The sequence below is a fragment of the Gambusia affinis genome, linkage group LG01 (assembly GCF_019740435.1).
Source record: "Gambusia affinis linkage group LG01, SWU_Gaff_1.0, whole genome shotgun sequence".
Taxonomy (NCBI): Eukaryota; Metazoa; Chordata; class Actinopteri; order Cyprinodontiformes; family Poeciliidae; genus Gambusia; species Gambusia affinis.
Window position 1 is genome coordinate 8,024,844 of NC_057868.1, and position 12,930 is coordinate 8,037,773.

Sequence of the window (12,930 nt, forward strand, 5' to 3'; positions counted from 1 at the left end):
AGCACTTTTCTTAACATAGCCTCTCGCACTGTGTACATACACAGTTCCCCATCAGCTGCCACCCCTCCCACCTCTTCCTCCAGTTGGATCACAGGATATAAAAGACTTTGTTTCTCTTCTCCTTTTCAGTGCCAAGCAGTCCTTCTGCAGCAGCGCCACCAGCAGCCACTTTTCCTCTGAACCACACTCCCTCCAAAAAGCAGGGTATCAAGATGACCATGATATTGGCCTACTGGGACGTCCGAGGGGTAAGTAAATACTTTTGCTTTGAACGTATCGGTAAACGTTGATGTTTTTGCAGCTCTCTAACACATTGTGCATATTGCAGAGCAGCAATTAGAGCGAATACATTCCAGATGGTCTGTCTCTGTGCGCATTTGAAATAGCTGCTATCACTTTACTTCAGCAGAAGATTCCACAGACTGTTTTTACTATGCTTTTATGGACACATTAACTGAGAGGTGTTTCTTTATGGCCACGCAATTTGGACAGACTTTCAAAAGTGAAATTTAACTCTAGAGGACACTTGTTGCTCCATGGGACTAAAATCCACAAGGCTTTTAATCTACACATATCCCTAGAAAAAGTCATAGAGATACTATTTCTATTTTACAGTCTACAGTGACAACATAAATCTTATAGATTAAAAAAATAGTAAATGTGTTTCATCCAATCAAATGGCACCAAACTATCACTTCTAATAAAGACTACACTTAGCATTTTTCTTATTTCACACAGTGATTACAACTATAGCATAAGCAGATCAATTGAAATTATTTGCTTATTTATACTTGCAAAACTCATCACTGTCCGTTTTGCATATCAATAATTACCACAGAAAAGACAACCCTGTGAAGCCTGCGGTGTTTTCTGCAAACAGACCAATCAGAAGCCTTTTGGTTCTCTGAGATGACATCTAGGCAAGAAAAGTTTATTGCATAACTGCCATAAATGCTTATCCATAACAAAGCCGCAGATATGTCACAATGAGATACAAGCTCATTGTTCTTTGCAGTAGCTTTAAATACTTTCAGAAAGATTATATGGTTTACATGTTTAGGTTGATAAAAATAACGTTGATTTTGAAGAGTTATGGTTAAGCATCACCAAGGAGTCAGAAGGTCTTAGTTTCCTCAATTAAAAATATTTCAGAGAAGAGATTAAGCTTCATCTTGGTTTGTGTGTCTTTGGTTATGTAGTTAACTGTGTGTCGGCATGTCGTCTGATTGCACGCCTGTGAAAATCTCGTAAATTGGTGTAACCTTAAACTCTCTTCTCTGCAGTTTGCCGGACACATTCGGCTCATGCTTGAGTACACCAAGGCCAACTACAAGGAAAAGTTTTACGTCGTTGGTGATGGTAATTAACATTTATTTCAGCTTAAAGATATATAACTATTTAAAACTTATTTACGTTTGGTAATTTAACTCCCAATGTTCTCTGACAGCCCCAGGTTTTGACAAAAGTGGCTGGTTTAATGAAAAATTCAAGCTTGGACTTGACTTCCCCAACGTAAGGGAGACTTGCTTTTTTATTTGACTTTTATTCTGAGATACACTAAATGTATTTAATAATGAGGACAATATTTACATTTCAAAATAGCTGCCCTACCTGATTGATGGAGACAACAAGGTCACACAGAGTATGGCCATCCTGAGATACCTCGCACGAAAGAACAACTTGTGTGAGTATTATTTGTCACAAAGAGGAGTTTTCTTTGAGAGAGTCCATTCATTCACCCACAAAATACATACATGTTGAAGTTGCAGATGTTGCCTGTGAGCTCTGAAGACTTTCCTCCTCAAACAGGTGGAGACACGGAGGAGCAGAAGATCAGAATAGACATGCTGGAGCAGCAGTGCTTAGACTTGAGAGCCAGCTTTGTGAGGATGTGCTATGTTGACCTTGTATGTATATAACTGTTCAACTCTGCAATAGTCAGTCTTACTTAATAAGTCTTAATGTCCTCTAATGCTAATATATATATATTCTGAAATTAGGAAGGTCTAAAGCCAGACTACTTGAAGGCACTGCCAGATGCACTGAAGCTGTTCTCTGACTTCCTGGGACAGAGGAAGTGGTTTGCTGGTGACAAGGTAACTTATCTTATAAACATGAAGGAGTTAATAGTCAGCTACAACACAGCCTGCATCAGGTTTTTATTTAGGCTTTTATTGGTTTTTATTATTCTGTGAGGGTTCTTACCCTGGGAAGCTACAATGACAAATCCTAAAGTTGATATGTCAAAAAAGTTGAAGTTTTCACATATCCAGAAGCGGACGATCTGTTATCACACACAAGCATCGACACACTGGATGAATACAGATCTGTCCAATATATTGAATCAAAAATTCCTATCATAGTTTCTAATTTAACAATTACAAAAGATTGCTTGGAAGGTCGCAGATCCAGAGATTAGTAGTAACGCATAGAAAGCTCAGCAAAAACAGACATTGTGATTCTGCAGAAGGAGTTTAACCCAAGAAAATGTGGGTTAATTGTCATACAAACCATATCATAATAACATTCTACAATACTCTTGCTATGTTAAGTCTTCCTGAAATACAAAAAAATATGTCTTTTGCATTCCTTGTTCTTGTGCATGATTTTATACTACTGTCATGTTCGAAATAAATAAGTAAATAAAATTGTGCAACCCTAGATTCATCCAAAAATCACCACTTTTGACACAAAAAGCGAGGCACCTAACTCATGTAAATGTACTCGCTAACGCTGCATCAAAAGAATTATTTTTGATTTATTTACATAATCTGTCAACTTTACCTTTGACTTCAAATGATCGTTTTAAGTATGTTGTATCTTTTCTTTTAAACTAGCTCACCTACGCAGACTTCATCATGTACGAAATGCTGGATATCCAGAAGATGTTCCATCCTCCCTGCTTGGATAATTTCAAGAACCTCAAAGCTTTCTTGGACCGTTTTGAGGTAAGAGAATACTCTGCAGTTTAAATTTACAATTATCTGTCCACCACCGTGGTAATTGCCCTCATTTTGTTCTCCACAGAACAAAATGCTTAAATAAGTTCCTCTCAATGTTTTATTTCTCTCCAATCTTTCCAGCAGATACGATGAAATATAATTGATCGAGTCAGGACTTACTGTAAAGTGATCTTTGTTCCTTTTGTATTTTGTTTTAGGCTCTGGACAGGGTTTCTGCCTACTTAAAGTCAGACAAATACATCAAGGAACCCATCAACAACCGCATGGCACAGTGGTCATTCAAGAAAGTGAAGTAAAAGTGAAAAACAACAGCTGTAGTCCTGGAAGACATGAAGAAAAGTTTGAGAGTAAAAAAGTAGAATTTGATTCAACAATTAATTTGCGACTCGGGAAAAGTTGTCATCAACAGGTGGATCAACGTATCAAGTTTCATTACTTTCATACTAATGCTACAATGTTAGGAAAACAATGGTTTGCTTAAAACTCTTTTTACATGTGCAGCTTTTTGGACAGATTAAAGTAAATGTATCTACTTTGAACTTTGTTCTGGTTTTGCTTCTTTTTGGGGATTCAGGCTAGATGTTACATTTTTACTTAACACCACGGAGTAGAGACTAAATGAATAGATAGAAATACTATAAATTTAGCTGAAGATCTTTTGAAATATAATACAGAGGTACAAAAATAAGACTTGTTTAGACTTTAAAACTGGTTTTCATAGTTAAAAACACACAGTACTAAGTACCAGCTTCAAAGTGGTTTAAGAAAAAGGGGTCAGAGAACTTACTAACGCACCTTGCTTTTAGTTTTTCTTTTCTTTTTGGGGGGCGGTGGGAGGTTTAGACAATCCTGTACCCATAAAAAGCCTTGAAATCAATCCAGGTGGCCTGTGCAAAATTCTGGTTTCATGAAGTATGAGGTTTATTCTTCAGGATGTGGGGCTCCCTGGTAGTGTAAAAAAATATCAACTGTAGCTATATGCCATCCTCTACCACCTCAATTGCGGCCCTAAAAAACGGAGGTCTAACAGATTCCTTAGAGAAAGTTGCTTTTCCCCAATTAAAAAAACAGAAAGATTATTTAAAGCTAGCTCCTTTTAATAAGCATTATTAAAAGCATAAGAAAATTCTAAGGTCCACAAAAAAGTCAGACAGTAATCTAAAAGATGACCCTTTTGGAAAATGTGGGTCATGTGGGCATGACTAGCTATTAGGTTTACAATTACTTGGATAGATAAGATTTGTCAGTACTGTATTTGATTTCCTCATCGCCAGTAAAAATTGCTAAATGGAAAATTGTTTGATTCTAATTTCAGGATGACTGAATAGTGCATCTCCATTACATGCCTTTTTGAGTAAAACTGAAGAAAAAAAACACACGTAGATTTATTATTTTGGCTTTTACCTTCTTGCACAGCTCAGCTAGACCACATTGAAAAGCAAATTAAGGCTTAAAGAACTGAAAGCTAACAACTTGTTAAGCCCCAATTAGTGTCCTACTTTGCTTTTAGTTTTATTGTCATAATCTTTCTGCTTTGCCCACAAAGAACTGTTCTTTGTCAGTACTGAAGGCCTTTTGTATTTTCTGGAAGCTGTGCTTTTTTCAGTCTAAAAGCTACTTGTAGATAAAAAATTATTTAAAAAAAAATGGAAAATATATATTTTTTTAAATGAAACTCTTATGATTTACATAAAAAAAGAGAAAGAAAAAAAGGGCTCCTCTCTTTTTCAGCCAGCACTCCATAATCACGAGGGGTTTTGTGGGAGTGTGCAAATGAATGATTCAAAGGTGCAAAACAAAGACTTTGTTGTTTGAGTGTATTCAATTCAGCATGCACTAATGTAGGTCAAAGAAAGATGGGAGTTCAGAAAGAAATGTTGACCAAATAGATAATAGGTTTTCTGAAAGTTAAAAAAAACAATACATAGCAGACTGTGAACCTCTATTGGAGTGTAGCTATGTTATCTTTTGACAAGCAAAAACATACAAAAACTAATTCAAAACTAAACAACAATAAATAGTTGTTAGTTTCAGCATTCAGTAAGTGTTTCTTAAAATTAAATAATATTGAACATCTTTTCATTCTGGTCAGTCCATCCAGGATTTTGTGATTGTTTCTGTGTAGTTTTTTTTTGCTATTAAAATCAAAGATTTTGTGGTGTTAGATTAGAAATATTTGTAATGAATTTTTATGATATTTGTGCTAATGTATTATGCCCAATGTGACTGTTATTAATCGCCGTATCAATCACAGACTATCACTTGACATCAAGTAAGGCTGAGGCAGCAGTCACTTATGACCAATCTTTTTGCCCAATGTTAAGACAAAAATGCAGTAAATTCAGAAAATAAATGTGGAGATCTGTTAATTTTATGTAAATTTTACAGATTTGTGAAAGACTGGAGACTTGTTGGTGTAATTTGGAGTCCAGGGGGGCCACAAAAAAAGCTATGGCGAACCTGAAATGGCCCCCAGGTCTTGAGTTTGACATGTCATCTTTGGAATACAGTAAAAGAGGAGCTTGTTTGAAAGGTGCAGCCCTAAAATCTACAGAAACTGTCCATATGGGCCATTTCTCCAAGGAAGAAGATTCTGACACCATGTTGAATCAGGGCCATGAAGAACTAAAGCATATATGAAGTTCAAACACAATGCAAGATGTTCCTATTGCAACATCAGACAAAAGTTACAGAAATGTTTCAAAGTAGCGCTTTTACATTTCAAATCAAATGCAAAAATAGTTCTTACATTTTTGCATGTCACTAATCTTCTTACGATTAAATTTGCAGAAGCATACCTGTTTCCAGAACTTTAACCTTGTCACACGATGAATGTCCATGATTTAAAATTCCTTTGTGTGTGATGGGTTCGGTTGATGTTTACTTTTCTTTCTTTTTCAAATCAAACCCTCCCATGAACAAAATGTCTGTGCGTGTTTCTACACGTATTGTTTTCATATAACCCCTGTAGGAAGGATCATTTTACAGCAGTTTACTTTCAATCAGGCTGTCATAGAAAGTTCTTACTTACGTCTTTGCTTGACTTTAGCTCATTAGCCTCGCTGTCGGTCATATACATTAATTTTACTGGGTGGATTTACCAAGTTTTTCCTTGATATTAAGCAAACATCGTGTAGGCTGGACGTTAATGCAACCTGCAGAACAGGTTCAGAGCAATAATGCGGTGTTTGGACTGGACTGTTACCCCACCCACCTATTTATCTCCTCCTCCTCCTCTCAGCCCGTGAAAACCCTCCGCTCCTCGGGGTCTCTCCGCACACACAGTTGGGCTTTGTTTGCCTCTCCAGCTTTCTTCTAAAACAAGAAAGCCACAGAACGTTGAATCAAAATGGCCGTGGTTCTTGCTTACTGGGACATTCGCGGGGTAAGTTGAGTCGGTTTGGTCGTCGTTTGACTGAACAGTTTGCAGCTTTTCAAGCTGTTGTTAATGGCAGACGGTTACACCCACCAGACCCAGCCAGCTTTCTTTTCACCCTCTATTGCTGGTCTTTAACTACTGCTCCTATTATATCTGGTCGTCGAAGTTAACGGGGTTAATTGAGGTGCTAGCTAGCCGCTAAAAATGTTGCAGACTGTGCGCGTGCATTCCTTATCAGCGAGGCTAGTAACGGTTTTACAGTTTGAATTAATTAGAGGCTGCAAACTGGATTGCTCACATGGTGTAATCTGGGTGATCGTCTGACTGTGGGTGAGATTCTCTTTAAATACGAGATTAAAATCATAACATTATGAGTGAAGTCCTTATAACACTGTGAGAATATAGTCATATTATCGGAACAAAGACGCAGTGTTACCAGAAGAAAGTCGAAAAAATAAAAAGCTCCGAGTTAACAAGATCTGACTCAGTAGCAAAAGCCCTGCTTCTGATAACAATTTGGTGTTAATGTGATAAAAGATATAAGTATGTCAATATTTGCAAAATTAATTCCAAAGTATAATTTCTCAAGATGCTTAACATTTCTCTTATTTTGGCGTGGTAAGACTACTCTTACGTAGTCTTGTTGCTCAAAATTACTACTTCTCCTAATATTACTACTTTTATTCTTAAAAAGAAAACTAAATACTCTTTGTATGGCCCTAATACTAAGTCATACTAGTATTAGGATGACGAATACCAGTATTAGTGGCGTTTATGGGTAACTTGAAACAGTTGAATCAGGAGCACTAAAATTCCTCAACTCTGTCCAAGATCTGGCAGATAATCTTTATTTGTGATTACAATGTGTGATTACACATTGGTACCTTGGTACCTTTATCAACACCTCAAGGTCGGTTCTGTGTGGTTCTTAAAAATGGTGGAAAGAGTACACACAAATGCTAAACTCAAATAGAACATTTACTATAGTGATATTTTGCTCAAATGCATTACTCAGGTAAAACTCCTTTGTGCTTTCTGATATGGGTTATAACCCACACAGTCTTTATACAACTACACTGGTTCCTGGTTAAGAGTGTAATATAGGAATATTTTATCATCTTAGAGAACTCTTTGTGGACAAGCACTGAATTATGTCACGGGGCTTCTGCAGCCCTGTGTCTCTGGAAGGCCCCTGAGCAGGGCCTGCTGATGGTTCCCCATATTAAATGCTAACAAAGGGATTCAAAGCATTCTGTTCAGTGTCCTGAAACTCTCTTCCTCTAGAATTGTGATTGTTGGACTCTCTTCAAAACTGCATTTTCTTAATTTCTTTAGATTTTTTTTTTTTAGACATCTTTAACTTGTGGAATTTTTTATTTATTTTTTTTAGATGTTGAAAAGTTCTACGTGTATAAAGTGTAGCACGTAAATTTTACTTTAGCTACCTTTTTATTTAGCAGATGAATAAGTCTACCTCAGTGAGCCACAATTCAAAACAGCCTATCACTTTTTTTTTTGCATATAGCCTAATTTGTTGTGGTTTTAAAGCTACATTTTAATTCCAATTTAAACAAATTGTGGATTTATGAGAACGCCCTTTACAGAGCTGATAACCAGCTAATGAGTGACTTTCGTCAGCCTGCTGCCCGAGATAGACTGTAGTTACACTTATCATTCCATAAAATGTTATTACAGTGCAAAAAAAAGGTTCTTACATTTTTGCATGTCGTTAATCGTGCAAAATGATTGCACTATTAGGAGGGAACCTGACGTGTGTACTGTAGCAAGAGACTTAATCAAAACTGAAACAGCCTGTTTTACAGGTTTGCTGCTCCCAGTTTTAAGCCTAGAAGTTCCCTTTTTTTTTTTTTTTCATTGTTTCTTTTTATAAAGCTGTATTTTGGAAGCCAGTGTAGACAGTAGTTGATTCTAACCAATCAGTTCAAAGGCAAAACTGTACAAGAGTTTTGTTGGAGGCAGACCGAGACCACCTCAAAAAATGGGTCTTGGTTGTTTGCTTCGCACCAGGTTTCACTTCAGTTTATTCGCACCTGCACAGAAAGTCTGGACCAACGGGGGATACGAACTCTGGTCTGTTTAAAGCGTACCAAATGTGTCCGGTATAAATACACCATTAGCTTATTGCCTATGCAATGTTTTATAAGTGAGACTCCTGAACTGTTTGTTCATTTATGATTGTAAGCTTGTACTTTTGCACTTTACTTACAAAATAATGCTTCCTGGAGAGAATATTAACTCCTAAGAAGGAATAGTAAAACACATTTTAATACTGCTGATTCATGTGACTTGCACTTTTCATCTGCCATTCATCATTTAGCCTGATGCATTGTTTCTATTTTGCAGTAGAAACAATGCAACAACAGTCCTAGTGATGTAATAAACCAATTTATATGCAATGGTTAATTTTAAAATTTTCAGAGCATAGCTGATAGGTGTTTTCTAAACCTACATAAAAAGAGAACCACAGACAACGTTTATGAGTTTTCAACCAAGCTTCTGCAGAAGGAGAAAACATAGCAAACCACTTCTCCAAGGTGTTCACCATGCGTTCTGACTCTCTGCATCAGAACAAGTCTTTTTATTACAAAACAGAGCAGGAATGAAAGGTAATAACTCAAAGAAGATAGAGAAAGATAACACAGGAACTAACACACAGGCCCTTTAAGGAGTATCCCTAGATTAGAGAGCAGCTGCAACTTCAAGGTCTAGGGAAAAAGCAAGTTTTGTCTTTCACACAGTTTAACAGACTCTTCCTTTCTGGGGTGTGAATACTAAACCTATGAATGAAAAACAAACTAGTAAACCAACTAATGTAAGAATGATAACAATACATAATTATTCTAACAATAGCCTTTTTAAAAACGGCAGTTTTGTTAAAGACTACTGATGACAGCAAATAGTAACTTTCAGTTGGATTAGGTAAAATATAAAACAAGCATAATGTAATTAAAGGAAATGTATTTCAGTACACGTGGTATTGAACTGTTTTTGGTGATTTGTAATTTTTAGACATTTAAATTGTGACTTTGATTTGACATTGCATCAAATGCTTTGTAAAATAAAAAAATTTTTGTTTGCTGCATATTACAATTAGCATTACAAACCTTTACAAGCTAGAAAACAATCAATCTTCATCCTCAAAGCAAAATAATTTTTGTGTAGCCATGTGACTTTGACCTGTACAACTAGATCAGAACATAATGACATCTTCTCAATCAGCTTATAGCATTAGTCATTTAAAAGCAAAGAAATGTGTACTCCTTTTTTTCCTCTTCATGACTGCGGAAGAATGCAACAATTATGTTCATCCTTGATAAATGTAGATTTGTTTGCGAATGTGCTGAGGCTCTGCTGATGTTGGGTTTTCGTATAAAACTGTGTTTAAGTGTCCCAACAGAGACAAATAGAGACTTAAACTTGAGAAGGTGAATGGCGAGATAATTACATTATAGCACATAGAGAGTGGTCAAGTGTCTTTTTCACAAGCTGTTGTCTTAATGTGATTTGTAACTTTGCCACACTAAACTCGGTTAAGTGGGAAATCAGATAATCCTCCTCTGAGAAGTTGAAATCTAAACCTTGCATAAAGCCTAGACAAATCTCAGTCTTCTTAAAGCTTAAATAATGCTGTGAGTGTTTTTCTTTTTTTGTTGTCTATATAAAACTGGATAATTCAATTGTGCGTCTTCTGGAGTATGTCCATGTCTGCATTTGGTGTTGATGCCAACCCTGACAATAAAACAATTTATCCCTATTTTCTGAATCCGTGCAGCTCGCCCAGCCCATCCGCCTCCTCCTGGAGTACACCGGTACTGCATATAATGAAAGGTTTTACAGCTGTGGTGAAGGTGATGCGCTGTTTCAGTTAACAGATAAAGAAAATCCACTACTTTACCAGAAGATTTGAATAAATCACACATTTCTCTCTCATAGCTCCGGACTATGACAAAAGCTGCTGGATTGGTGAGAAAGAGAAACTTGGAATTGACTTCCCCAACGTAAGAATTATTCAGCTTTGCTCTCACCGTGAAGCGGGTTCAAGTGTTTTGTTGATGATGGTTTTGTGATTGACCCTCCCCATAGCTGCCCTACCTGTTGGATGGAGACAGGAAGATAACGCAGAGCAACGCCATTATGAGATACATCGCTCGCAAACACAATCTGTGTACGTATTGGGCTCCTTCATTCATGATGCAAAATCAAGTTGTTGTTTTCTTTAATTTAATAGTTTTCTGATGCCAAATGTTCTTTTCGTGGACTTTGGGATCATAACAGGTGGAGAGACAGAGGATGAAAAGGTCAGAGTGGACGTGCTGGAGAACCAGGCCATGGACTTCAGAAACGGCTTTGTGATGATGTGCTACACCGACTTAGTAAGTAGATGTTGTTGAAATGTTTTCACATTAAATCTGGACCCCCACTGAAGTCGGCCTTCCCTCCATAAAATCAGGAAAAGAAAAAGCCGGGGTACCTCAGCTCGCTGCCAGGTACGCTGAAGCAGTTCTCTGACTTCCTGAGTGACAGGAAGTGGTTTGCTGGTGATAAGGTAAGTTGTCTCAGTTTGATTTAATGTCGGAAAGCTAAAAATGAAGCTTTATAGCGCATTGTTTGATCCAATAGTAATTCATCTAATTTGCTGGTTGCTCCTGTTGCCACCTTTCAGCTGATTAGTTATTTTTAAGTATGTTTATTCTTAAGTATATTCTATAAAGATCAAATTATCGAGGTAAGCGGATTTAAAACATGCAGTGAAAAAAATCTAGCCCTCATATTTTAAACAGTTTGAGGAATCAGTTTGGTTCCTTTGAGCTTCATTTCAGATGTTACACAATGATACCAGCAGAGGGCGCTGTAGGCTTAATACAGATTAAAATAATTATTTCAGATTTAAAAGTGAAAGAAAATATGTAATTGTTATTTTTAGCACATTTTTTCCTCAGCGTCCAGTTTGGGTGGACTTTGGCGGGTTAAAGATTTTGTTTTGGCTCCAAAAACATCAAAACCTTCATCAAAATGCATTGAAGGCCTTAGTACAGGGTTCATATCCAATATGGAAAATGCATACTTTGTGATTTTATTATTTTTCAGGTCTGAATAAGTTTGGAAAAATACATTTGTATTTCCAGACTTTGTTCCCTGTCCCACTGTCTAGATGTTCTTCCTTCTTCCTTAATTGTATCTTTCCTCTCTTCTTCCTTGTCATTTATTCCTTCCCCCAAGTACTTCATCCCCTTGTTCTAATTTTTACCCACCCAAGCTCCTTTTTTTTCTCATGTCATTTCATAGTTATCTGTCCTTCCTTGCTTGTTTCCTTCCTTTCTGCCCTCCCTCTCACCTTGCCATTCATTCTTTTCTTATATCCTCTGTCCCTTTCTTTAAAAAAAAATAGAATATCTTGAATATCTTTTAGAAATTGAAATTCTTACTGTGAAGATGAATAAAAATACTGACCTTTTTCACAATATTCAGAATTATCAGATGTACTTGAATGTCTTTCTTCCTTACATTGTCCGGTTATTACAGGTTTCATACTGAAATCCAGTCTCTGCCTCCAATTCTTTGTGAACTTTTTTTATGTCTTAACATGGGCTTAAAGAAATTTACTTGGAAAAAACATAGAAATCCTGACAATTAGAACAAGATTCAATTATGTGGTATTTTATTCACAACTGAATTTACACATTTGCTGATCTTGCACTTACCCAGAACCACAAACCTTGTGGTTCTTCAGATTGAACGAGCTCCGTACTTCCCATTATTTGTGTTTTACGTTTCTGGTGGAAATTAAGATGAGAGCTCAAAGAGTTTGATAAATTATCTGGCGCATATTCATTAAGAATTCACTTCCTGAATATGACTGAATGCCTGAGTTTATTGTATAGCTTCTTTAAAAACTGTTTGGTAATAATTTCCATTCCTATTAGATCACCTTTGTGGACTTCGTCATGTATGAGCTGCTGGATCAGCACAGGATGTTTCATCCTTCATGCCTGGACAACTTCAAAAACCTCAAAGATTTCTTAGACCGCTTTGAGGTGAGAAAACTCTGATACTGGCAGATGCAAAGATGCTGCCATTCTTTGGTTTGTGAGAAACTGTCTTTGTGACGTCAGTAAGTATATTTGTGGAGTAATTACACAGACCTGAGATAACGGATTACTTCAGTAATCGGGGCCAGAGGAGCTCATTTCATTATCTCCTCTCCTGTCGTTGTAGGCTCTAGAGAAGATTGCTGCCTACATGAAGTCCAGCAGGTTCATTAAGACTCCCGTCAACAACAAGATGGCCAAATGGGGACACAAGAAGGAGTGAAGACTCAACTCACCTCTGCCTTAATAATACAAAGTGCTTTCCACAAGTGCAACTTACTGGAGAAACGTAAATTCAGGAGTAAATTTCTCATCTTTTTTTGTATCATGAAGCCTTCGTATCCTTTTGGTTTGTAAAGATATGAAGGTGAATACTTTTAATTTCAATCAAAGCACTTGTTAGTTTTGTAACATGTTTTGTTGACAGAATAAACTAAATCTCACTTGAATCTGATTTTATTTATTAAACTTTCTACAA

The 12,930-nt window shown here is 36.7% G+C and overlaps 2 protein-coding genes across 2 annotated transcripts; both read left to right on the forward strand.

Annotated features, from left to right (window-relative positions):
• Positions 1-90: 90 nt before the first annotated feature.
• Positions 91-3,502, forward strand: LOC122834058 (glutathione S-transferase Mu 1-like). Its single transcript, XM_044122162.1, has 8 exons — positions 91-248; positions 1,284-1,359; positions 1,448-1,512; positions 1,603-1,684; positions 1,810-1,907; positions 2,001-2,096; positions 2,838-2,948; positions 3,161-3,502. The coding sequence occupies exons 1-8, from the start codon at positions 213-215 to the stop codon at positions 3,257-3,259; spliced, it is 663 nt and encodes a 220-aa protein (XP_043978097.1). The 5' UTR covers positions 91-212; the 3' UTR covers positions 3,260-3,502.
• A 2,688-nt stretch (positions 3,503-6,190) lies between these two features.
• LOC122834066 (glutathione S-transferase Mu 3-like) lies at positions 6,191-12,901 on the forward strand. Its single transcript, XM_044122176.1, has 8 exons — positions 6,191-6,348; positions 10,136-10,211; positions 10,297-10,361; positions 10,447-10,528; positions 10,639-10,736; positions 10,814-10,909; positions 12,288-12,398; positions 12,580-12,901. Exons 1-8 carry the CDS (start codon positions 6,313-6,315, stop codon positions 12,673-12,675), a joined length of 660 nt encoding a protein of 219 aa, XP_043978111.1. The 5' UTR covers positions 6,191-6,312; the 3' UTR covers positions 12,676-12,901.
• Positions 12,902-12,930: the final 29 nt, after the last annotated feature.